This window comes from Strix uralensis, chromosome 1 (genome assembly GCF_047716275.1).
Source record: "Strix uralensis isolate ZFMK-TIS-50842 chromosome 1, bStrUra1, whole genome shotgun sequence".
Taxonomy (NCBI): domain Eukaryota; kingdom Metazoa; phylum Chordata; class Aves; order Strigiformes; family Strigidae; genus Strix; species Strix uralensis.
This window is the reverse complement of record NC_133972.1, coordinates 170,548,434-170,576,062: the sequence shown is the minus strand read 5'-3', so window position 1 is coordinate 170,576,062 and position 27,629 is coordinate 170,548,434. Positions and strand designations below refer to the sequence as shown.

Here is a 27,629-nt window from a genome sequence, read left to right as displayed (position 1 = left end):
TTGAGACAGCTCTGCAATTAGAAGGAAAAGAAAAAAAGGTTTTTCAAGACTACTCCCTGCTTAGCAGAGTTTTTGGGATGATAGCCGAAGAATCTTTTCGGTATTCAAAGGAAGTCAGGCTTGGTCTGAAATCTCCAGAAGAGCCAATTAAAGGTATTTCTGCTGGTAAAGCAGAGTACTTTGTGGAATGTACTAATACCAAGGGAAAGTAAAGGTGGAATTTTCTTTCCCGATTTGTGATTTCTAACATCATCTATTTCCAACACAGTCAAGTTTGCCTTTGTCAATGGAAAGGATGTGTTTGACAGTCAAAAGAAGTGAGCAAAGGCTCCCTTTCCCTTTAAAAAAAATAAATCTCTTATGACTTCCCAAGAGTAGAGTGGAAACAGTGCTTTAGCTGTGTACCTTATACACAAATCCCTGATCATGAGGTGAAACGCTTTTCGTTAAAAAACTCGTTGTTAAGCTCAGCTGAACAGAACTTCGCTTTCTGTAAGGGTCTCCGAAGTGGCTAGACTAAAGGTATGATTTCCTTTCTATTTGACTTGAAATATCTTTAACTGAGACAATGATATACATAGGCTTTGCTTTGAGGAGAACTACTGGCTGTGGACCTCTGCTTGTTCTGGATGGATTTGGTTCCTCAAAGATAGCTGTTTCCTCTGAGGGCTCAGTCTGAATTCTGCAATGGATTCAAGGGCAGCTTTTCACTTCGTGGAAATTCTTTCTTGGATTTCAAAGGACTGGCATGCTTTCTTTACCCTTTTTTCCATGGCATTATACTAAATGCTTAATTTCCAAAAAAAGGCTTTTATGAATGTGCAAACAGTGGTCTCCTACTGCGAATGCATATATAGATAACCATGCATTTGCCAGAGAAAGAGAGGTTGTTTATCTTCCCTATTTATCTTGGTATGGCTTGTGTTGTCTACGTGCATATTCACAAAGAGGGATTTCCAGGCTTTGGGGTTGGAGGGGATGCAGGGCAAGCTCTGCCCTGTTCACAACCTCAGGTGTGGCACAAAAGTAGGTGGGTGTTGCCGAGATGGAATTTCTTTGGTCTCAAGTGCACCCTGTGTCCTGGTTTTGGCTGAAAGTAAACACTTCCACCTCATCTTCATCAGCACTTACAAGTAAATCACCTTTCTGTTTTCAGAAGATGTGATTGAAACAGAATTGTAACTGTATTTGATAGACAAATGAGTGCACTGCTTTAGCAGACTGAGAGGGTAGGGAAGGGTTGGGGTTTTTAGAAAACAGACGTTAGAAACCTTGTGTGAGCCCTTATAGGTGGCTTTTGGTGAAGTGCAGTTCTGTTCCGTGATCTGCATTCCCACCCCAGAGGTGCCCAGCTTGCATCCATTACAGCTTCTTTTAAACTTCTAGCCCTTGAAGCTTATCCTTGATTCTTGAATAGTTTGTGAGAAGTAAAGATGGCAATATTTATGTGGACATAACGACCAGAAATCTCAAACCACATTATTGTCAGACATGCATCGTACCTTGATTCTCTTACAGGTTTGGTTTTTTCCAGTTTTGTAAGACTGTCTAAAACATAAACTAGATAGAGATAGCATTAAAGTTTTTAGCTGTCAGCTTTTTCCTTATTTCTGGAGTTAGAGAGAAGCGTGGTTAGAAGTCTTCGACAAATAAAGATACAGTGTTCAGGGCGCTCTTAACCTGTTCAACATTCAGATGTCTTTTTCACCCTTTTCTGTGGAGTACCACCCCAAAATGTTGGCTTCTTTAATGTTGACAGAATAAGAATTCAAAAAGCTGAATAAAAAAAGAACATCCTTAGCTAAGGGTAAGGATATATCTGACTTAAAATTTTTGAAGTTAAGGGGCATACCTTGGCTGAGTGCCGTCCCTACATCACAGAAAGACCAGAGCAAAATCCTTACCTACTCGAGTATTTTATTTTTCACAGGTAGAAGGCTTGGGTGCAGGTTTGAAAGATTGTGTATTCCAGTCAGTTCCCTAATATGAACTTTCCAGGAGGAGGAGGACTGAAGCACATTTCAGCCAAGACATCAGTAGAGCAGTTTAATAAACTGCATTAGTGTGTTAGTATTTGTTGCTTGCTTTTTTTCCTGTTTGCCTCTCCCATTCTATCATACCATGCTGCTGTACTTTTACCCAGTATTACAGGAGACCTGAGTATTAGATTAGAGATCCAGTTTGCGGTGAGGAATGGAAAGAGTCTCTAGTGCAAAGGTCTACAATTCAAATGATATCCTAGTTAGACAGGCGTTTCTTCTGGCAGCCGTGCCAGCTTCCTTCTTGCTGTTTGTTTTCTCATGCTACCACCTTAGTTGTGCTGGCATAGGCATTGTGACTGTTTGGCAAACACAGTCCACGTTTAAATGAATGATTGTTTTAAATCCAGATCGTTTCTGCGATTTTGTTAACTGCATCATCTTGCAGACTGACACAATTGAGAAGACTAAGGGCAGAAAGGAAATGCCTGTTTATGCTGGCACTGCAGTGTTAACTGCACCACCAGGGAATAGGGTATTAAAACCTTAATTATGAGCATCCCTCGTCATCCACTGCAGCATTCCTGGTTTCCAAACACTTCTCAAGAAGGATATTGCCTATCTTGAAAAAGGGGAAGAGGCTTGTCAGTCTAACCTCAGTCACTGAGCAGACTAACTCCTACACACGATTCCACCTATTCACCTTCATCTCTGTCCTCCAAGTCTCTTCCCCTTTTTCAAACTCATGGCTAGTGCAGACAGAGCTGGTCTATGCGATACTGATTGTGATTGACTACCAGGTAGCCAGAAGTTGAACACGTTGCCTTCCAGCTGCTGAATGGGCCAGATATGCTTTATTGCTTCTTGGTTCTTCCTAAACCAAGCAGAGAGCTTGAAGAATTGTAGGGAAATATGGGTGTGTGGTAGGGCTGTTCTAATGTACCTAGTGCTATCTGTAAAGGAGAATGCAGGTGTATTATACAGGAAACTTTTAATCTCTACAGGGTTTCTATTTTAAAATAGATTCTTAGGATAATATAGTACAGGGGTAGGAGGTTAGTCACACAAAGTTCTGTGGAAAGAGCGTGTGAACACTAGCAGGACTCAAAACCATGTCAGGTAAGTATTTTTGATGTTGTGGAAGTCTGCTGTATACAGTGATGGTTACATATCCAAATCTAATTTCCACATGTATACAGTGATATATGTGCTTTGAGGCAGTAGAACTTTTTGATATACAGAAGCAGACTGGAGTGCACTGATTTCTGACATCAATTAGATACATGTATAATTTAATGTATAAAATCATTCCGAATCTAGTAAAAGAGCTAGAAAATGGGTACCACTTATCTTTTTTTTCCCTTCTTTTTCTCCATTGCATGCCTACATGCATTGTACCAGGTGACAAGGCATAGTTGTATTGTTAGTTAATATGTGCATCTGTTCTGACAACTTGAAAAAGTGCCAAGAACTCAAAACTATGGACCTGCAAATGTAAGCAGTATAAAAAAGAAGTTATATGGTACTGTGATAATCAGACTAGTTATAGCAGAGAAAAATGCCCTTGGTTTTTAGGATGCCTGGTTTAGTTGTGCAGAATGCTCTTCATATCCTTAGATGAGACACACGTGCAAAATAACATTTTAAAAACAATATAAATAACGCTTTGGCATTCTTTCTGAAACACCTGGATCTATAGATGTCAACAGCATATCCTCTGTTACTGTTTAACCATAAAGTACTGGACCCAAGGAAGCTCTTAGACTTTGCAAGTGCAACTGAGGGTAGGGGATAGTAAGTTCTGGATGTTAAGCTTCTGGAAAACTAAGCTTATTGGCGACATTTAAAATACTGTTACATTTATTTGGAAAGTGTGCAGTAGGATCAGAAAAGTGCTGATTCAACCAAGGAGATTGGAAAGCCTGGCTGTACCAGCTCTACTCTGTCACTACTGTCAGCGTGTGCTTGGAGTTCCCCTGTGGAGTTACGTGTGGGTGTGGAGAGGTACTTTGCATGACAGATCCGTGTATGGCTAAAGTGTGAAAGACACTGAGGCACTGACGTGAATGTGTTGCTTGAGTTGCTGGTGTCTCTAGGCTTGCATGGTGACAAAATCCTAGGCACCAGAATAACGCGTTTTCAGGCTGTAGTTGCAATATATACTTGTTGCTGGGCTTCGGTGGCAGAGTTCTCATTCAGCTGGATCAGCTCCCCAGTCTAGTTTATCATGTTATGTGCAAATGTGTTGCTGGATCAGTGCAGGAGAGAGAAAGTAGCACAATAATGAGAAAAAGAGAGATGTGGGCTTTTCTTTTTTAATGTCAGGCATAGTGTCATCAGAGGACACCCGGCATTTTAGTGTTGTGAGAGAATTCTAGAGTTTTCCTTTATGGAAATTGTAAATTAATTTCCATCAGAGCTTTGTCGTTTACTTTTTGTAAATCTCATCGGGAGTTACAATACTTGATATATGAATAGCATTTGACATATGTGAAATGCTTCACAAACGTTAACACCGTGTCCCTATGTCAGAGGTGTTGCTTAAAGACTTTTTCTAGTGCAAGACGCTTTCTCCTTCCTACTAAAAAGGGAAATTAGGTTTGTAGTCACGCTGGGAGTATATTATTCCAACTTCAATTTGTTCATAGTAGTACATCAGCTTTGTTAATTTACAAGCCAGCAATTCATTTTCACTCATTTACCGAAGCACAAGGTATTATTGATACATACTGGGAGACCCTAGGGTATCCTGCGCCTTTCGGCCTTTCTCTGTTCTGTCTTGACTTTTCAACAGCCTCCTAAATGTACTGTAAATTCTATTTTTATTACATTCTCCTAATTTAGGACAAATATTAATCTATTTTTCAAATTAGCTGTTGAATATCTGTGGGTTCTTCTGACAAATGCGTAAAAATTAGTACAATCCAGTTTTCTAGCTACTGGAAAAGCTTTTTTTTCTTCCCTCTGGGTTAAAGGGTGGGAAAGGTGGCCTATCACTTACCTATTATTGATAGGAATTTCCTCTGAGGGCTTCCCGTTCTCTTTTGCTCAGCTGTACTAGCCTATTTTATGTTCAGGATGTAAATGTTAGCTCTGGAAACATAATTAAAGTCAATGTGATTATAGTAAACACCATTCAACTGGCCTATGATTGTGTGACTTCCTTACAGTTGTAGGGTATTTATGAGAATGACAATAGACACATGAGAACTCCTTATAGAAGTGTATATTCATGTAGGTATCAAAAGGGAAATCTCATTCTGGTGTAGGTTTCTGCTGGAGTCAAGCTCTCCTATGAGTATTTCTAGCTGTGATTAATTTGAGGTCATAAGTTTGTATTCCGTGTTGGTGTTCCTTACCTGTTTTTTTTCCACTCAAGAATGCATCTGAGGAGCTTGATGAGCTGAAAGGCTGGTTGTGGTAGAGTCTGGAGAGATTTCAGATTTCTTTGGCTGTGCTTCCAGTTAAAAGTTTGTCATGACGTATCTCAGTGGGATGTTGTGGTCGCTATTGTGCAGTGGTTAAGCAGTTAAATTGTTTGTCTGGAAACTTCTGATTAAGCATTCTGATCACTACCACAAAGAACATCAGGCTGGCAAGGCTCCTCACATTTCAACCATGAAAGGCAGAAGTTGTCACCCTTCCTGGAGTGATGGCAGTGGATTTGTTTGACACTCCAAGCGTCTCCATTTGGTCTGTGGAGGCCTCCAGAACCTGAGGAGACTCATACCTGATCGGAGTTAAATACACTGACCCGATTATGGCTGTGGTGCCAGTTCAAGTCTTGGAGATTAATCTCATACTGTTTGGAAATAGCAGCCAGATAAAACAAACCCTGTCCTGCTACATGGGAACACTATACTGTTTATATGCTGTACTTCCCCTGGTGTGCATTCATGTTGCTGAATGAACCACGCTGTTGTGATGCTGGTTTATGCTGATTGATGGTGTGGCTCTAAACGTTGAAAATTCAACTTCTCTGGTTTATTAATAAAAAAGTAAATAGGCAAATAGATGTTCTACTTCAGAGGGTTCCCCTGCAGACCAGCCATTTTGAGTGTCATAATCACCACATTTTGTTATTTCTCGATTTTTTTGATTCTGGTTATGATTCGTTTGCATCTGGAATGAGCTCTGTGGCATTCCTAAACAAAAAAGAAAAGCCGCTTAACATGTTTGTTTCACATAAAGCATCACTTCTTCCTTTCTGGGCATACAGAAGTTTTTAGAATGTATTTTCAAACACTTGCACTTGACCTCCTTTGCATCGGTGCTGCTATCGCCTTAATGTTTATGTTGAAGTTGACTTTTTCTTGAGTTGCAGTATGTACTAATTGTTGCTAATTATTTTCTTGGGGTGATACCAACTACCTGGCCAGAAGGGATGGAGTACCCTTCTTACATAATTTAGGAAATACATTTACTTTTTTGTTATTTACTTTTGTTTCTGTGATAGGTTTAGAATTGACTGATGAAAGGATAGAGGTTTAAAAATCTCACTCGCTTTTGCTGGGAATTAAGAGATCTGACTTCTTCAGTCCTTTTGAAATCCCAACCTGAAAATTAGGGAGGTTCCGAGATTTCTGACTTGATAATTTCTGGAGTAAATACTAACGGTTTCAGCTGAGCCTTATGCGTTAGTGTTCTTGGTGGGTCATGGTCATAGATAATTTTGCCTTTTTCTTCTTTTCAAAGCCATTTCTTAGTAGGCATAACTATCGTTTAAGAACATGTACCCCCATTTTCATTATCAGCTGACAGCATCAGAGACAGGGGAAGGGGTGGATTTTCAAAAACAAACACTGCAAGTTATGTATTCTATGCAGGGTGCAGAAAGAGATGAAAATGAATTAATTTCTTCTGTTTGCATGCATATAGAAAATCTGGCAGTGTTCCCTTTGGAGAAGAGCACACCTGCCAAAATGTTAGGCTTTACTAACTAAGCAGAGATTGTCCTTTGGGTGAAGAAGAGGTTAAATTGTCCCTGAGAGTACTTGGTGGTTGTTAAGTGTTTCCCGGGATACAGGCAACTGTTCTCCTTTGCAGTATTTGATACAAAGACCCTTAAATAGAGGCAAGAAACAAACTTAACCAATTTTTGTGCGCTGTGGTCAATATGTTTAATTCAGGTTTAAAACTGTTCACTGACCTGATAATAGGTCTTTGGAACTTGCTGCCGAAGGTTGCAGAAAGTTAACTGCTTTAAGAGGAGACAGGATGAGTAATTGGAAGAGTTTCATTGAAGGTTGATGAATGACAAAAACAATGCTTGGCTCAGGAAATCCACTTGGATAAAAATAGTCAGAGGCTGGGAGAGCACTTAGGGGCAGTGTAGTATGTGCTTGCCTGGTGTTGCCTCTTCCCCCGGCATCCATCTGTGGCCACTGTGGATCTACCAATGTACCTGCAGGGAGGTTACTTTGATTTGCATCAGACATTTGTCCCAGCGACTTGGGCACCTTCTGGCTGTCAGGAGTCAGCTGTTGCTGGTTAGTCTGTGTGGTGCTGTGCCAGCTGGTAAGGCCACTTTGAAAACTGATTTGCCAGTGTGTTTTGAAGTCTCCCTCGCACGCGACACAGTCCTCCACAGCATCCTGTGTGCTTTGCTGTTTGTTATGAAGGATCTTCTTTCAAGTTTGGGCTTGTCATCCACTTAGCAGTGGATGTCTGGCTTCTGGGCATGGAAGAAGACAAGGGTGTTGGGAGGCACTGCTGGTACTGAAGTGATTGATGCTTCTGAGGATGCTCATACCGCTGCTGTTGGAGACAGGGTGCTGGGCCTGATGGAACCTCTTCTGACTCAGACTCCATGAACTTAGTAAACACGGCTTGTGTTTCCTTCTTGTAGGCTTGAAAGAATATTTTTTTTTTTTTTTTTTTACATTTCACTGTGCACTGTGTTGCCTCTGGAAGATTATGTAAAGGTTGCAGTTTGATAAGATGTGTGAGCTGATCTAACAGCTCTCTATCGCCTCACCAAAAGCATGATTCCACTCCTACGTGTGCCATCTTCCCCCTCTATTCAGATTTAGTGCTTCTTTAATTCTCTTTTTGCAGTTACTTTTCTGCTTGCTTATTTTGCAGAATCAGGGTCTTAAACAATTTCGTTGGGATATAAAATAATACATTTTGGGAAACAATGTCATCCTGGAGAAAAAAACAAAAACCACCAACTTTTGCCTAACTGTCTCCAGTAACCCACCTCTGGCTCCTTTAGTACTTACCACTGGCTACGTGTTGATGTTTCCTGAAATTATGAGCAAGAATTGGCAGCTTGCGCACCTGCATATGTATATATGCGCGTGTGTGTGTATAGATACACACTCTCACATGAGCGTTTTCAGTAGGAAATTTTCAGACCATTACAGGTTCAGAAGCAAAGGACTATGAACTCCTGAAAGAAGTATCTGGGAGCTGTGATAGCCCGTGCTCCCGCTGAGCTCTAAACTCTGTACTGGCGGGGATCTGCTGCCTTGCAGAGAGACAAGCCTGACCTTCTACCGAGTTGTGAGGCAGCAACTCTGATCTCCTGCTGACTTTCTAATTTGGATAAGAGCAGGACAGCCTGGCACACTGCACCTGAAGGGTTGCTAATCCACCATCTACTAACAAATTTAATTTTAGTTACCGCGTGTTAGACCTTTCTAACTTCTAACACAGAAGGGAAATGGCAATCTGTTACAGGTTTTTTTTTGAAAGGTTCCTTTCTTAGGCGAGAGATCCTCAAACTCTGAAAGTTACCTCAGAACAAATAAGAGGACATTTGTTTTGTTTGAGAATCTTCCCAAAGAATTGTCTCTTGCCTCATTTTATAAGGGATCTGTGCTGAATCTTGGGAGGAAATGAGTGGGAGGAAGAGGGGGAAGGAAACCAAGGGAGTGTGACGTGGCCTACCAAATCCTGGCTGTTGGGACACTAAATAGGATGAAAGTCTAAGATGATTTTACAGCTGTAGATGGAGAGTGACTTTTCAAGGCTGGTGGTGGCTTTTTTGAACAAATGCATCTTACTTTCATCAACAAATCTGCTTTTTATATTTTGGCTTTTATGTTATTCTGTTTTATGTAGAGGAAATAGTAGCTTAATTCATGGAATCATAGAATGGTTTGGATTGGAAGGGACCTTAAAGATCATGTAGTTCCAACCCCACTGCCATGGGGGAGCCTGATAAGATGCACAGAAACGTATTTATTGATGTTTTGTGAAGCCATGCTGGTAAAACTTCAGAAATTGTAAATGGTTGTCTGAAATAGTAGCTTACATGTTTAGTATTTTAATAAAGGTGATACCTGATTTATTGCTTAGTATTTTCTATAGGGTACTACATGGTAATATTTTAAATTCTAAAAAATATATATATTGCATTTTACGGCTTGTAAGGAGTGTATGTTTCTCTGTTTTAGGGCATAATTCAGAAGATTGTGGACACTCACAAAGTGAAAAATGTGGCCTGCTATGGGTTACGGCTCAGTCATCTGCAGTCTGAGGAGGTTCACTGGCTACACCTGGACATGGGGGTGTCCAATGTGAGAGAGAAATTTGAACTAGCCCACCCTCCAGAAGAATGGAAGTAAGAGTATAAATCTGTTCAGTGTCAAAATCAAGTCATATAAGTCTTTTTGCCTTGTCTTAAAAAACTACTCTATAATTTGCTTTACTAAGGAAGAACCTCTTGTGAATTAGAGGTGGTGGAACAGGGTCAAAAAAAACAAACCCAAATTTTTCACAAAGAGCTGTAAGCAGTGTTTTGTTTGCTTTAAAGGCTTTTTGTTGTTATAAGGGGTTTCCTGCGAACTGAAGAGAGCAGATAACTGTAGCCTGGGATTTAGAGGAGGCATAAAATAGGAATAGAAATATCCTAGTCATTTGTCCTGAAAATCTGCAAAACTTTTGATATATCTAGTGAACCAGCCCCATCTCAGGTTTTGTCATCCTTAAAAGTTTTAGGACAGGAATGTTATTCCTATTTGTGGTATAAGCACACCACTACAATTTTAAAAGAATAAAACTTATTATCTAAATAAAAAAATATTAAGTACTGGTTGTGTTTATATATGAACTAAGCAGGAGAAACGTGATTTGAAAAGAGTGAAATGTAGTGATTAGATCAGTTTATCCATCTGCTGTTGTAAAACTTTTCAGTTGTAAAACTATTTATTGGGTAATGAATTGATGCCCAGAGCGATGAGTGACATCTGCCTTTCTTCTGACTGGGATCTTCTCCAGTTATACCAGGAACAATAAACAGTAGAAAGGTAACTGCAGAACTTTGTTTTTTGTAGCCTAGGTACATTTGCTGAGATATTTCCATGATACCAGTTAGTTGGTTAAAAGAAGTGGTATGACCTGTGCTCTGTCGAAGGTTGAGTTTTCTTTGGCTTTTTGGCAGAGTAAGCTGATGGTGCATGCTCAGGAGAGGACGTGGGCTGGAGAGGAAGGAGAGAAAGATTGTCCACTTTTCTGGTAGAAAGATAAGAGGAAACTAAAATTCATTTCTAGAAAGTCACGATAGTCTACTAGAGAAGATGGGGAGCTCAGAGTTTTAAAATACTGTTAAACCAAGTAGAGTAGTAAACTTATGTGGGAACACCAGAAAGTAGATTACTGTGGTTACTAGTTCATTGCAGGGGTTTTGTGCATGTTTTTCTGTGGTTTATGTCCATAACCACAATTTGTGCAGAAGTTGCTAGTTATTTTAAAGGCTACACGTACCTTCTGTAAAATTTTTGTAAATAGTCTATACTTAATTTCTTGCAAATGGAGTTATATATAGTAGCAGATGTCACAGTTGCCAATCCTCAGGTTATAAATGCTCTTTAGGGGCCTGATTTTAACAAATGCAACAAATTCAAACCAATTAGGAATGTTGAAAACCTAGGTTTCAGAGATGTTGCACATTCTATTCTGTGCATGTTATATTTTATTGTTTCTGGGATGTGCATCAGTATTTTCTTGTGAGGTATGGAAGGGAAATTTTTCATTGATAATACTGTGAAATCACAGCTTAGAAAGTAGGGGATTCCTGAATCCTTTCCATGAGAAGAGTGCTGCATATAAGATGTGAATAATTTATGCCTTGGAAATTTGTTACATAGCGTACAAGTGTCAGTTCCATTTTTATAAGGCTGTGCAGCTTGCATTGTACACGTTACAGAACAAAGTTAATTAGTTTTAAAAGCAAAGTTAGATATTGTTTTGAAGTTTGTGGAAAGGAATTGTATATAATACTCACAAAAGGGCTATGATAAGATGTAAATTATTCAATACCTTTCCAGAGTGTCGTTTAATGTTTTTATCGAATACATGCGGCCTGACGTACCTTTTAAACCCATGGAGATTTGCTGTGCATAATCAGAACGCTGCTGTCATATTTATAATACCATAACACAGACTGTTTAAGATCATATGACAGTACTTGTAAAAATATTTAGATTAGTAAAGGGAGAGAAGCCTTGGAATGGTTCTTAAATTAAAAGCTTCCTATAGTGTTAATAAACCAGTAACTGCCTCTTATGTGATTTTTAAATTTATTTATTTTGTTAAATCATCGAAATTAAAAGGGCTGTATATTCACAGTGTTCAGAAATGAGGTCTCAGATGTTCTGGTCTAATCCAGATACTAGAAGTTGCACTGATTGTCAGTAGGTTGTACACAAAAGTTACCAGAACAAAATCCATCTCCTATATACTCAGCTTTTATTTGAGGCTGTACTGTTTATAATCCTGCAGAGGATGGTCTAATCAAGGGGCGAAATGAGGAGATGACTCTGCTTCACACGACATAGCTGTAGGAAGAGTAAATAATAGTGGATTTTAAGGCAGGGTTACCCAAACTTCTGTGACTTCAAATTTTCTTCTCTCTTACTATGGCAAACAGTTCAGTTAGAAGGAGCACACACAATTTAGCTTCGCCAAACTGCCAGTGGATAACCTCAATTACGTCACAAAAGACAAACAGGAATTCATTGCTTGCTGGAAGTCTTCTTTTCCCATCCTCACGTTTGCTTTTATATAGTACTTTGACCTTCTTGCTATAAAAAGGTTTGTATTTTGCACAAGACAGAAAAGGTTTAAACTACCTTGTGATGGGTTTTTTTGTTTGCTTTAAATAAAAATCAGTAAAGACCTAATAGTTAATTTTTTCCTACAAAGAAGAAAAATTGTCACTAAAGGTCAGATAGAAACCTTTTACTGACTGTGCCTGCATCTTCACTGTACATGTACTTTACGAATATTCATGCTAGATGACTGTTTCAAACCAAATACCCTTTTTCCATTTTATTTATTCTCTGGCAATGAAGGTAATTCCATCCAGCGTCAGAAAGTTCTGAATGTGTCTAAATCATGGTGCCAGAAACGATCAGTTATAACTGTTGGAACTGCTTGCTTATTTGTCTGTGGTAGTTTGTTCAGGAAGTAAGTTTGAAGTAATTCTGGAGTCTGCTGTGTTTTATGTCACATTGGGTAATACCATCTTATTTCTTTGAGTTACGTGAGATTTAGCACTACAGAAGCATTGTATAATATGAGTGTAATTCCATGTAATTGCTTTAGAATAACTAGTCTTCCAAATGCAGTCTGAGAGTTTTATTTTCTGAATTACTGAATTCCAGTAACACTGCTGCTGTTAGGTTTATCTTACAGTAGCATAAATTGTTAATTGTTCCTTAAGCATTTGCTTGTATGAAGGCCTGTATACTTGTGCATACGAGATGATCCCAGATGACAAGTGAAATACAAACAAACAAAATCCCAGGGCTTTTTTATGGGAAGGCAGTAAAGACTGGAGTGCATTTGTTTGCTTCAGGTTTCCTCAGTGTTTACGCTAGCAAGGCATGTGTTAAACTCGCTTTTTAATGAAGAAATTACTCTTCACTTGTGTTATTGTTGTTGTTGTTGTTGTTATTACTGCTATTACTATTATTATTACTAATACTACTGCTATTATTTTAATGATTGGATGTTTCCAAGGGCATGAGGGAGAAGGGTAAAAGATCCTTCCTCCCTTAATCTTCATGTGTACCACTGTACAGCTAGGTGAACTAGTGTTAGCAGCATGCAAGACTCTTAAATCATAGATAGCATCAGCCCTCATAATTTTTTATAATACTGAGCCTTAAACAGCAGTCACAGCAGCTATCCTTTCTGTCTCTAAAAATGGTATGTGCCAAAGCACTGTTCCGTTTGCTGGTCTCTTGTCCCACAAGCGAAATACCAAGAGGTTCAAGTAACAAATTGTGTGTCTTGGAACACAAATAGTTAAGGTTTGTAGGTAAAGCAGATCCTTGTAACCAGGTGACATTAGTGCTTTGACTCTACCAGGCAGAAGATGCCCCAAAGGAAGCCCCAGTGCTTAGCAGTCCTGTACTCTTTAAGTTTCAACAGCTGCAATACATGTGCCTTGGCACTGACACAAAGCCCAGACCACCTGTGGAATGATTTAATGAATTTGACTAAGTTGATCTAACAGCTCTGTACCTCTCCTTTCCTCAGTCTGTCTTCTCCCCTCTCTTGCTTCCAGTTATCCAGTCCTTTTCCTTTTCTACTATGAGCCTTAATGCTTTTCTAATCCTTCAGTGAGCTGATTCAGTTCATTAAGCTCACACAAGACTCCTCCTTTGTCTGCCCTTTTTGTTCCCATCTTCTCCTTTTTGGTTACTTCTCTGCTGATGTGAACTGAATCGGAACCTGCTGGAAGCAACCTATGTAGTTGGGACTGCTGAGATTATTTCTTTCAGAGCCACAACATATTAAGAGTTGAATCATACTTTCTTTTTTGGCTCCATCAGCTGCCCAGGTAGTGCTCGTTACTCAAAGGGAAGCTCCTAGAGCTGCTCAGGAGTGTATGCGATGCTGTGGACAGGTCACTTCACCATACTTGTTAACTCTGTTGATGCCCACCTTTGTGCAGGTCTGAGTGGAAGCCCATAGTGTGTGTCACAGTGCTTCTCTACCCCAGTGTAGGGGCAGAGCAGTAAGTAGAATAGTGGTCTTCCAGTAATAGTTTTATCAAATATAAGCGAGATGATCATCAGCTGGGAGACTTGCTCAGAAAGCACAGCTGGCTGGTGAGAAAGGGACTTGTCATCTTCATCAGTTGGCTGCATTTCAAAGACAGTAGATTTAGAGGATATTGAAAATCAAGCCCATCCTTGAGATGGCCTTTAGTAGTCAGCTTCTTCGTTCCCATAGGCATAGTCAGAGATTAGGTTATAAATAGGTAATGAAGGTCACTCTCAGTGAACGTCCCGGCCAAGCTGTTTTGCCTTACCTGATTTTCTTATGAGATCCTGTTGCAAAAACCAGTACTTCTCATGGCTTCTCAGATAAGAAGACAAGTCCCTGTAAAGGAGAAAGATTTCTTCTCCTGTATTTCTTTTCATCCCAGAGAGTAGAAGTGTTCTACACCCTAGAATCACAGAGTCATTTAGGTTGGAAAAGACCTTTAAGATCACTGAGTGCAACTGTAAACCTAACAGTGCCAAGCCCACCACTAAACCATGTCTCTTAAGCGCCACATCTACACGTCTTCTAAACACCTCCAGTGATGGTGACTCAGCCGCTTCCCTGGGCAGCCTGTTTCAGGTCTTGACAACCCTTTCAGTGAAGAAATTTTTCCTAATATCTGATAGAAACCTCCCCAAGTGCAACTTGAGGCCATTTCCTCTTGTCCTGTCACTCATTACTTGGGAGAAGGGATTGACACCCACCTCACTACAACCTCCTTCCAGGTGGTTGTAGAGGGTGGTAAGGTCTCCCCTGAGCCTCCTTTTCTCCAGGCTAAACACCCCCAGTTCCCTCAGCTGCTCCTCACAGAACTTGTGCTCTAGACCCTTCACCAGCTTCGTTGCTCTTCTTTGGATGTGCTCCAGCACCTCAATGTCTGTCTTGTAGCGAGAGGCCCAAAACCAAACACACTATTTGAGTATCCTGGTCTAGATAAGGGTGACTGATGTATGCCGTTGAAGGTCTGAGATAATTTCCACATGCATTTCTTCAAACCTGAATGGTCTCTGTTTTTTGGCTTGTAGGATGACTGAAAAATAGGAAAAGAGGTGGTATGGAATGACTACCAGTATTTAGGCAGTATTTGTTTAGTACATTGGGACACCAAATAATTGTATAGCGTGCAAATTCAACCCCATCTTCAGTATCTTATTATTAAATTAAGATGTTTGAAACACATGCACTGAGTTGTAACACTTCCAGTATTTAGAAGGTCCCCTTGGTCAGGCAGTTGATAGCCCTCTGGTGGGTTGACCTCGGCTGGCTGCCAGACACCCACCCAGCCCCTCTCTTACTCCCTCTCCTCAACAGGACAGAGGGAGAAAATAGGATGAGAAAACCTGTGCATCAAGACTAAAGACAGATCACTTAAAAGTACGGTCACAGGCAAAACAGACTCAAATACAGGAAAACTAAATTTATTGACAATTAAAATAGATACAGGTAGTGAGAAAAAAAGGCAAACATTAAAAAAACCACCTTCCCCCCATACCTTTACCCAGGCCTGAGGTCACCCCTTCACTCCTGACTCCTCTCCCCTCCAAGGGGTGCAGGGGTTGGGGCTGGGGGTTGCGGTGGGTCCCTTGCAGCCCTCTGGGCTGCTCCTCCCTCCTGCCCCGTGTCCCTGCTCCAGCCGGGCCCTTCCCCGGGCTGCAGTCCTTCAGGGACAACCTGCTCCCGCCTGGGCTCTCCACGGCTGCAGCTCCTGCAGGAAATATCCCCCCGCTGCGGCGTGGGGCCCTCCCCGGGCTGCAGGGTGGGTCTCTGCTCCCGCGGGGTCTCTCCAGGGCTGCAGGGGATCCCTGCTCCGGGCCTGCAGCACCTCCTGCCCTCCTCGTCCTCCGGCCTCGGGGTCCCTCTGCTGCTGCTCCCTCCTTGGCTTCCTCCTCCTCTGCCTGGGCCGCCTTTGGCCCTTGCTGAAACCTGGTTTCCCCCGGGCGCCCCCAGCTTGGCTGAGGGGCTCAGCTGTGTCCTGCGCTGGGGCCGTTGGAGCTGGCTGGGACCCCCCAGAGGCCGCCCTGCAGCCCCCTGCCAGCGCCTGGGCATGCATTACAGCTCCTTAGGGCAAGTACACATACTGTCTTACTATTCTTTTGCCTTGAAATAATTGAAAATACGTTGTCCATTAACTGTCCCCCAGAAGTGCTGTGTGCTGATACTCTGTCTTGTACACAAACTAGGTATGTAGAAATCCATTCAGGTGAAGCCGTAACTTTGTGCCTGAGAAAAGCGGCCAGTGTTAGTTTGCAAGATCCTGACTTTTCCTTAGCTGACTTCACTGCCCTGATTTATAAATTCTCTTGTGCCATGCTAATACCCTTGAGTTGCATGTCAGCCTTTGCTATGTATTTGGTAGTCTCTCACAAAGATTAATCAGAACAATAATAAAAAAGGTGCCATATTTTGAGTTAACATCCAGTGATCTGACAGAGTGCAGCTCCAATGGGAAAGGATGAAATTGTGTTTTAATTAATTGGGAGATACTGCGATATGCATAACCAGTTACCCAGTCTCCTTCAAATATTGCGTCAGTCAACTTCTCTTTGCTCAGGGGTTGGATCTTCACTTTTGAATACTCTTTTTCCTGCTTGCCATTTCATGCAGTGAGGCTTGGAAGGTAATGTGGAAACCTGCTGCCAGAGAGAGGAATAGGAATAGATAAGGGTGAGGAGAGAATAGTGGGAGAAAATGCACCTTGGAAATGATGAGAAATCAATAAGGATAGTTTTCAGAGACCAGTGTTGGTTTTAATCTTAAAATGTAGAAAGAACTAAAATGCACTGGGTTATACAGCCCAAAAAAGTGCAAACAAGTAATTTTTACATAGATTTGTCTTATTCCGTACCATTCTCTGCAGTGGTGTTCAGTAGTACGTGTGAGGGGATATGGCAGAAGCAGGTGGTAGGGGAGACTCTGCTTTTCTGCTTCTGGACAGTGTGCTCGCACTGCTTTCTCTCCCTAGCACTTAAACACCTGCAGGTACAATTTGGCTTATATCTAAAATTTTAGTGAATAACTAGATATCTGCTATGTATCATGAAATGTAAACGTTGATCAGCAATAGAAGGTGTGTGCCTTCTCAATTAATTTTCGAGAGTTTGTCTTAACTGTGACTTCGAGTCTTTTTTTTGTTTATAGCTGTCATTGTATCATAGAATGGTTTGGGTTGGAAGGGACCTTAAAGACTGTCTAGTCCCACCCCCTGCCATGGGCAGGGACACCTTCCACTAGACCAGGTTGCCCAAAGCCCCGTCCAACCTGGCCTTGAACCCTTCCAGGGAGGGGGCAGCCACAGCTTCTCTGGGCAACCTGTGCCAGTGTCTCACCCCCCTCATTGTAACAAATTTCTTCCTTATGTCCAATCTAAATCTATCCTCTTTCACGTGTTCTCCACCTCTTTTGTATATCCTACAATCTGAAGATCTCTTTTCTTTAAGAACATGTTTTCTGTGCACAAGAAGACTAAGTGTGCATTTTCCTTTATGAAATAAACTTGCCATACTATGAAAAACTTCGTTCTAAGTATTCCTAGTTTGTATAGTGTGTTTACTGTTTCTAAATGTTTTCCTTATTTTAATGATTCCTAACAGGAGAATATATTTTCAGGGATTTCAAAGCAAAGAAGAATAATGCAACTTCTGTTTGCAGAGGAATCCTAACTGGCAGTAACTCCTAGTAACGTTTTACCAAATCCCCTTATAAATCTTGATTACAGGCAGTCAGATCACTTGCTGAAAAGAAGTTTGTGTCCTGCTGAAATCAACAGATTGAAATGTTGCAATTTTTGCTCTTGTCATCATGAGTAGATTGCTAAATATACTTATTTTGGGGAAGGGCTGTAAAGAGTTTTATACTTAGGATATGCTGTATTGGCAACCCAAAGGGATGAGGACATTTATTATCAGAATTTCATTGCAGAAGTGTGTTAGAGGGAGGAAGCATGCAGTGTTTGTCAAACATCGTGAACTCTTACTGCTGGACAAGCAATAATACTAAATTTAGCTGTTGGAAGCAGAAGTTTAGGGTTTGAGAAGGGAGACGAATTTGGTGTAGGTCATGGATCAAGGCTAATTCGGAATCTTCCTCACTCTGTGGTGTACTATTAACTTGAAAAATATGACTGTCATGTTGAAAACTGGTTCATTTGGCTTTTGCATGCATGTTGATGATGAATATGGGAGTAGGAAACCTTTGGAACATTTCAGAAGTGAATATTACAGTACTTGATCAGAGAAGGAGCGGAGTTGTCTTCCTTGAGTAAGTCCTTGTTTTGTCTGTAGGATGCAGCTCCCTAGTAACACTGGTTGCCACTCCTACTTGGAGCAGTGGGATCTGTGTTTTAAGTACCATGCTGTGATCACTGAAGATAAAAGCTGTTGCCAGCGGGTCGTGTCAGTGGTTATGGCAGCTCATCTGCTGTTGTCACCTAATGGGGGCCTCCCTTCCCTTGGATCTGGACCTGATAGCATATCTGCTCCAAGTCCTGATGCCTCAGTCCTCACTGAAGCTTTGAGAAAGCAGCAGGGGTTTATGTTTGCTTCTATTACAAAGGTCCTTTGTAAACATCTTTATGAAGTGTCGGGTATGACATTCCAGTTTAGTTCTCTGAGTAGTCAAAATAGGAAATCTTCCCTTAGTTTTCTGGGTTTGTTCTGATTTTATCCTTATTTTTAAGAATGTTTGAAGACGTCTTTTATTTGTGAGGAAATCTCAATTATTATTTTTGTCTCACCAGTTTAATTCTCTTTTTCTTGCTTTTCAGATACGAATTGAGAATTCGATACTTGCCAAAAGGATTTCTAAACCAGTTCACGGAGGACAAACCAACTCTAAATTTTTTCTATCAGCAGGTATGTTCAGTTCTACTACTTTTGCTCAATTTGCTGAATTCTTGCTGGTTTTGCTGAATTTGGAAAATTCTGGATTTGTTAATGCGGATAACATATTACTGTGGAAACAGAAAATGGTAAAATTTAAGGTTGCATAAGCATAAAGCAGAAAGGGCATGAAGTCCATGGCATCTTTCTCCTTGAGAAGTGGTGAGGGATATTTTCCAAAGACGAGGTAATTCTGCAGTTGTCATCTTAACTCAGATAAAATTTGCTGTTGTTCAGCTGGCTTCTTGTAGTTATTTCACAGTTTATTAAATTGCTGAATTTCTTTATTTTTACAACCTCAAATAAGTGGGCAGTTTCACTATAACTATGGAATGTTTTTTCATTCATATTGTTAGGTTATTTTCTTGATTTGAGTATCTCTTACAGATTAATAAAACCGCATAGTAGTAAAAGCTTCTATAAATTAAGCACCTAAATCTTCATTTTGTTCATTTAAATAATTTTAATCTGCTTTTAGACTGATAAGATCAAAGTAAAACTTCATGAGGATATCTTTTAGAGGAGTCTGGACTAGAATGGTTATGGAACACCCTAACTTTTAAGAATCCATGCATCTGTGAAAATTCAAAGCTGAAGTTATTTATTTGCTACAGGTTAGGTGGGTCTTTGCCAGTGTCTGTATGGTACGTTGTCTATGTTCATACACTGAAGTAATGTTAGTGCATAACAAACAGTTTGAGTTACTAATGCTGACAAGTTGGTGAACCAAATATGTTTTTATGTCATAGTTTTGAACAATACTTTATAGTGCTACATGGAGGATTGGTTTTAATCTAGCTTATTTAAAGGAGTCGTTTTATGGAGTATTGTCGTGATAGAGATGGAATGAGGAAGGAATGAGAGGCAGGGGGAAAGGACTTGTGAAGTCAGCTGAAATGGTGGAGCTCAGGAACTACACCACAAAAGCTCTGGAGTTTTGTTTGGAAATAGGATTTTTTTTTTTTTTTTAACCTGATGTGTTTTGTTGTGTCAAAGGAACAGCAGTATGAAGTGTTGATGATGTTACTCAAACCCCAAAGGCTTCTATCAAGGAAAACTATTGCCATGGACTACTCTTCTTTTTGTTGCGTCTCTTCCACATTCAGAAATACCTTGATCTTAGTTCACTTGCTTGGGGCGTACCATAATTCTTGAGCAACATCCCCTAAAATAAGGATATAACTGGAGATGGTCCAAAGCGTGACACTCTTCAGCCCTTGTGTACAGACACACTTGAAGATGAGGAACCAGGAAACAGTAATTCTGATTAAATTTTCTTTTTAAGTTTCTAAAAAGAGGGAAACATAATCCTCCCCTTTTTTCATCTGAAAGCAGACTATAGAATTAACGTGCTCATACTCATGTCTTCCATCCTTTATTGTGCGTGCGCACGCATGTGCGCACACACACACTTTCCTGCTTTAGGTAAATGACTTTTAATTTTTTTAATGTGTGATGAAATTTTTGTATTGATACGTGATGGAATTGACTTCTGAGAAGACAATTCTAGTGCAGTGCTTATCTGAACTTAGCATTCTAGTTTAACTGATCTGTGCGATACGTTTCAGCCTAAAAATGTCTGGATTTTAGTGACTTTTTAGCACTACCAGGGGTTTTTGTAGAAACAATAAAATCATGTTCCTTTTTACTTCAATGGCTAGTGACTTTCTTCATGCTGTCTTTAAACATAGGAGGTTTGTGTTCCCCATGATGCAGAAGTTGGTGATGAGGTCCAAAATAATTTCCTGAACTCCCATCATTTACCTGTTCAACAGCTGGGAAGCCTGCAGCATCCTCTCATTTGTGCCTCAGAGAACTGTTTCTTTCAAGGAAGGAATTTAGAATGCCAGAGGAATACTTTTTAGCATTTTCTGAGAAACGCATTTTTACTAAATTTGGGGAAATGATTAGAAACAGGTACAAATGGCTCAGAATAGCAAGAAGGTTTGTGAAGGTCATCAGGAACTGATACACAAAGATGACAGCTGCATGTATCTCACGATGTCCTGAATCCTAGTTCTAGTATAAAATGAAAATCAGAGGATCTTGTCTCCTTGTTCTGCACACCATACCATTTTTTTCCTCTTCCCCTTTCTTCTCCACCTTATGGTGAGGTATTTCTAAATCCAGATCTTCAACAGTCACTGTTCTTTGTTCTGGGGTGCTGCAAGGTATTTGGGTCTCCATTGTAATGGAAATCAGGTGCACAACTTTCCAGAGCTGTCATTCTCTGTCCATGATTCTGTTTTGCTCTGTAAGTCTCACTTGGCCTCTTGAATAAATTAGGATAATTACTTTTATCTGGCAAAGTGTTAAGACAACCCCACCGACTTATGAAAAGAAGGCACGAAAAGAATTTGAACAGTAACGCTGCATCATAAAACAGACCTACAACAGAGGGGGATGTGGAAAAACAAGGAAAGACGATTTTTCACATTCTGTTCCTCTCTCATTGTCAGTCCCGCAACGTTTTAACATCCTCTTCTGCTAACCACAGCTCTCAGGCAGATATGTGTATAGGCAAGAACAACAAAATGTACCTAAAGCATACATGCATACATAGATATCTTGAGCTTTCTGCACAGAAGTAACTGTTAGAGGTAATGAACGTAGGACCAGTTACAGAATTTTAAAATATCCTAACAGAATTACTCCTCTGTAATCAAATTGGCTTTTATAGATGTAAAAGTCAAATAAATTGCTGTCTTGCGTGTTATAAATGAGAAAAAAAGATTTTGAGGACCAGATGCTGCCCGTGACTAAATCTTTCTTTTCAAGATGAGGCTGAGAACCTATTACTAACTTGATAACATCTAGACACGTGTTGTCTGACTTATTAAAAATGTACAACATCAAATTCAAAAGTTCATGGAGAAGGAAGAGAAATAGGGTGATTTCTGGCACCCGTGAATTGTCCGTGGATTTCAGAAAATGTTGGTTTTTTGAATTTGAGTTGCAGAGCAGCAGTATTGTTGAAAAAGAAGCTGAAAGTTCGAGTAAAGAGACTGAATCCTCAAGTGTTCTTCATCTTCCAGAAAAGCACAGAACATTTGTAAAGATAACAAAATGTTACCTTAATCGCTGTCAACAGACACAGTTTATTCATACAGTTAACCCAAACCACAATTATCAGGCTGTTAAACTGAAAACTGGCACACGTTTTGTAACTTCACATGCATGACTACTCCCATTCACTTCAATGAGTGCATTGCCCTGTATAAATTGGTGCAAGCATTTACGTCTTCTAAGCTTGGACTTAATATGTGAAATCCTTTTTCCTTTTTTTTTTTTTCTCCTTCTTCCCCTTAATTTTGAAGATTTTAAGGATGCTGTGACCTTTCTTTGGTTTGGATATTCTTTATTTTCAAGAGTCTTGAACAGATCAAAAGCCTCCGACCAGAACTGTTTGTAGTTTGACGTACAGCCGTTTGTAATCAGCGGCGGTCAGTCTGCCATCTGCAGACTGTGTGTAAGCTGTTCTAATTGGAAGTACAAAACCAGAGCGCCCCTGGTTTACAATCTGTACAGCAAAGGATTAAAATTGGGGAAGGGGATGACAGGACCGCGGAACTTGTTTGTAACGTCAGATTTAGTTATACTAATATTGATACCTTGCGGTTTGTCAAAGCATCTTGTGTTTCAGGCTTCGAGATTTGAGATGGGGTAGAGGCTGATGCTTAGGCCATTCCTCTTGACTGGCGTTGTGTGTTCAGGACACATTATTTTACATCCCAGTTGAGAGCTCTGATCAACAGACTAGAGCTAGAATTGTGTCTTTTTTTTTTTTTTTACTGATGTGTTTGGAAGGTGTCAAAGGTAGTGGATGGCAGGTCTTCAGCGGTATCTTCTCTTTTTCCATTAAGTGGAGCATTTAGGTGGTGATACTGCATTGACTGCATTATTCCCTTGGGCCCAACTGCTTAAGATTTCAGCCAAATTAGGCAAATTGGATCCCACCCAGTGCTGTTTGAATTGTGAGGTTAAAGTATTCAAAAATCAGGAAATGCCCAATTTATAGTTGTCTGCACAGTTGGCAGATGCTTACTGCATAGGTTTTATGTGCCAGCCTTCAGTTGTTTCCCCTTGTATTGTATACCCAACTCTGAACCAAAGTGAACTTTGATCCTGCCCCCAAAACCTTAAACATGAAGTACAGAGGATTGCTGAGTAAAAATACTGTAAATTAATTTTTATCAATAAGTATCTCCTTTTTTTGTTCTGTTGACTGTTTTGTAAATCTCAGAAGAATAAAGATGTGTCTTCTGTATGAATTTTTACCATTTTTCAAGAAAACTTCAGAGGAAACAAGCATAAAGGTACAGAAAGAGAATTAAAAATTGGGAGGTTTTTTGGGTAATGAAATTAGACTTCACATACTTCTTGTATTTTTTGGGAGCATTTCCAGTCACTTTAAATAAGTCTTGGTGAAATTCATTGCCAGTGTCTTCCTTTCCCTCTGTTCCAGTGACATGGCTGCTGGGAGGTGGAAATAAAGGGGACGGGCTTCTCTCTTTTGCCTTAATAGCTGAGTGAGGAACGAAAGCCATATCTCACATCAAGATAGAATACGGCTTTTAAACATTCATATAATGAGAATCAGACGTAAGCTACTTGAATTGCCTTCCTTTTATTGTGGGACAAGAGCCTGCACACATTTATCCTTGAATAACATGTTAGCCTCCAGTAATTGGAGATGGTTTATCCCTTGATGAAAAGGGAGTAAGCATCGGGGGGGCGGGGGGGAATCAGCTCTTAGGCATCAGCTGTTCCATTGTTGCTGTCCTTGCACTACAAACAGAAGACTTTTAAAGTAACTTTTGGGGGGTTTTGAGATCCTGAAGAACAAGAAAAGGTTGTTTTCATCAGTGTAGAATTTTTCTATATGCTGCCATGTTTAGCCTGTGGTGTGGAGCTGCCCTGGAGTTGTGTGTGTGTATATATATATATATAGTAAAGGAGACCATAGGACTGAAGCATGTTTTGGATTTGATTTTTAAAATGAGCCAAAGTTTTGTGTAATGCACAAGAGAAGGAATTGCAAGCAGAGGATGGTCTCAAAGTTAGGGCAGGTAAATGGTGTTCTGCAAAAATTGAGCTGAATTCTATGCCACAGGCATTCTGTGTTTCACCAGACAAGTACAATGCAGGTTCATTTTTGTAAGAAGACTGTTTCTAAAAACAAAAGAGAAAAAAGTGATACTTGTTTTCCTCTAAAAGAAGGGGGGAAAAAAAGAAAATTCTCTAAAGAAGGAGGAGGCAAAGTTTCTTGTGGACAAATGGGACTTTTTTGCTCTATATCTATAGTGTCTGTCAAGATAATGTTAACACCTAAAATGTCTTCCTTAAATGAAAATTCTGTTATATTGTGGCAGATAAATGCATCATGCAAATTAAATTATTTTTATAACACTGTCCCCCAACATGTAGGAAATTTTAAGTCCAGGCAATTACTCTAATAACTTAATGATTGAAGTTTTATAAGGCTTAGGTGCATGAGATATAATTTGAAGTGCAGGCTGGGAATTAGACTCTTTAACCTAATTAAATAACAACATCTTTTATACCTTAATAAAAATAGGAGACCTAAAGCAAATGACTTTGACAGGAAAAGCTTTGAAGAAAATCAAGGACGTAGGGAGAAAAGCTGGCATTGTTCCTGATATTGGCAGCTTGTTTAAAAGAAAAAATAAACCAAAAAAGGTCTTTCAGGAAGAGTTAGTGGTTAACACATAAACTGTGCTCTACAGGGAAGTGGTAATAAATGTACGAATTGCAGCTGCTTAAAAAGGTATTTTAAAAAATATTTTTAAAAAAATGATAAAAATATAAATCAAACTGAACATCACCTGACTGCTCCTTACAGCTTGCAAAAGTAATTATAAGTGAGATAACCTTTACAGGGGTCGGTTTCTTGAAATTGCTGAAATTCACAATATCTCATAAAGTACTCATTTTTTAACTGTAGATGTTGATTTACACTCTCAAAACTATGCTGACATTCTTGTAGATCTTGCTGTTCGTATAGTTGTGTAGCTACTTTGGTATCTTCCAAATGTTCTGTGTCAAATGTCTGTTTTCTATTAGCAGTGCTGTATGATAGGAATGTAAAACATACTCGTATTCCTAAATACCTCTTAAATAGTCAGCCAAGCTCAGTCCAGAGAAAAATGGCTGCTTTGATTTAAAATTTCCACCTGTCAACCGGAGTGGTGAAAATAGTGCTTGTGGGCTTTCTTGCAGTCACATGTGAATTACTCTTAATTCAAGACGATAAATTTAAAATGCTCAGGACAGGTTCCCATGTACTGATGCATGGATGTGTCTTTGTTAGTGATCTTGAACAAAATGTTATTTAGATTAGTGAATTAGGCTGTACATAATACACATTGGACCCCCCCCCAAAAAAAGTTGAATCACGTTGATACTTGGACTCATTTGTTCTGTAAAAGCAAAATTCTGTGTCAGAGACAAGAAGTATAAAATTAGCTGTTAGTAAGGCATGCTTAGTAGGTTGGGTACTATATGGCTCCCAAGAGTATAGTCCTACTTTATGGAAGATCTGAGCAGCAGTGTATATTGCAGTGACATCTGGAGATCAGCCCACTCGGACAGAAGGGATCATTTTTAGCCATTCTGTCCCTAACAATGCCTCATCAGAAGTTGATTTCCCCCCCACCCCATCTCTAATGCCCTTATTATTAACAGAGGAGCTTCCAAAATTAGTTAGAGATGTCAAAGATCACCTTCAGATAATACAGAGACTGTGACCTTGGAAGATGAAGAGGAGGAGCAGCTGAGGGCAGATGGCAAATGAACGTTATCCTGATACTGAATCTGTGCTTTTACTGCCACTAGAAGAGGCCAAAGCCTTAATTTTCCCTAATGTAGACTTATCTTCTATAATAAGTCTAATATTATTAGATGGGTAAATAGGGGTGGAAGCACATATGTGTTTCCCTCCTGTGCACATTTTTAAAACTACCATTACGATCATTAAGGTGGCTCCTAAAAATACTGATGACATTAAAAGCATGCGTTGGGATTTTGTACATATGGTACTTCATTCAAAGCAGATGAGGCACAAATCTTTGAGGGTTAATTTTGCATAAGATTTCTGAAGCTGTAGCAATGTGGGTTGGGACCCTATTCTTTCAAGCTGATTATTCTGGTTTTGTAGTGAAGAAAGTTCCGCGTCCTACAGGAACCTGCTGTTGGGAAATGAGGGTGGGCTCCTCTGTGAAAAGATGGAGGAGCTGTCTCCTTTTGCAGTTTGGTGATTACAGATATAAGCAATTATATTGGGTGACTGTTCCGCATTCATCTAATGATCTGTCTGTCCCAGGATACCCTACAGCGTTTCCGTGGTGCGTTTAACGCTACAAGAAAGATTACAACGGAAACCACAGAATATTTGAGATAATTATGTCTGATAGGGTACCAAGGAAGAACTGTGCTGTGAATCACGGCGGACTTGTGTGTGGTACTGCTGCAAGTGAGGAACAAAACTCAGTCTGGACAGGAGTACCCTGAACACAGAGCAGCATTGTTCATTTGGAATGTGAAATTGTGGGGAAAAGTGGTATATGCTTCAATCATTGTCTTGGTCACATAAGTAGTTTGTGAAGATCAGCTTTTCTGATGGATGTGTTGAGTTATTCTGGACTTTTGTGTTACAGGAGTTGGTAGATGACAGGAAGAATTTCACTGGACTTTCATAGGACTGATGTCACCAGAAGTGGTGTGTGTTAGTGTAAAACAAAGATCCTGGTGGGCAGCTTCTGTGGAGGCTGAGAGTGAGCTGTTACATACAAAAAACAAACACCAGAATACCTTCAGGTATTAGAAACTTGAATGTTTAAAAGCAGGTGTTAAAACACACCTGAGCTGTTAAAAAGGAGAATAAATAAATAATAATTATTGTAGATACAGGAAGGTTAAGAGGAAGGTTGTGTTTGTTAATACAAAAGCTGCTAACTAAGCACAAGTACATCATTTCTGAATATGAAAAACACCAGCTAAAAATATCTGGATAGAACAAGTGGGTAAGGAGAAAATGATGTAATGCAAATCTTTGTTTTCCATGCTTCGTTAAACTATTATAGTTATGATTTTTATGCTACTTACTAAATGGAGTACAGAAGACATTTTGGTTCTTTGTTTGCTTGTCTAAGTATCTTCTATGTTGTGGTGATTTTTTTTTTTTTTTTTTGGTTGTGCACTTAACTCTTTAGGGGGTACTTAATCACTGAAGTGCTGTTTAAATCCAGTTTTCAAAGCAATGCCAATTTAAAAAAAAAAAAACCACCAACCAAAAAAGGACTAAGTTGTGTAAGTAGGTCATAGACATTGAAAGTAAAGCAAGAGAAATAGATTGCTTATTTTTAAACTGTCCTCCTGAAAAATTGGAGATTATCCTGTGGGAAATTTCTTGGTAACATGAAATAAGCTGGGAAAGCCAGTGTAGTGGCTAATTATTCGCCCTTTTAGAGACACCATTTGATAGTACTGCTGCTAAAGAATTTCCATAGTAGTTACGCTTGAAAACTCAGTACAAAATGTGATAATTTCATTTAATAATTTCTAAGGATATAAACAAATTTAAACCTAAAATATATTTTTAGGACACAGCAAGTAGGTTTTTTTTTTTTTTTTTTTTTTTTAATCCCTAAACTCCTGGAAAGCGTTCAGTGCTAAGTTCAGAGTGATTTTACTCTTGTTCTTAATAAAGAAATTTAAATCCAGCATGGTGTTTTTATGAACTGCACTG

General features: G+C 39.7%; 1 protein-coding gene across 9 annotated transcripts in view; it reads left to right on the top strand.

Moving 5' to 3' along the window:
- The window catches only part of PTK2 (protein tyrosine kinase 2), a 230,008-nt gene that overhangs the window by 102,098 nt on the left and 100,281 nt on the right, over positions 1-27,629 (top strand). For 8 of the 9 annotated variants that reach the window (XM_074888817.1, XM_074888782.1, XM_074888773.1 and 5 more), the window contains 2 exons: positions 9,383-9,549; positions 18,748-18,835. In XM_074888817.1, the coding sequence (XP_074744918.1) occupies positions 9,383-9,549; positions 18,748-18,835 (255 nt within the window). The remainder of the gene's footprint in view (positions 1-9,382; positions 9,550-18,747; positions 18,836-27,629) is intronic. The other variant, XM_074888831.1, reaches the window with a different exon arrangement.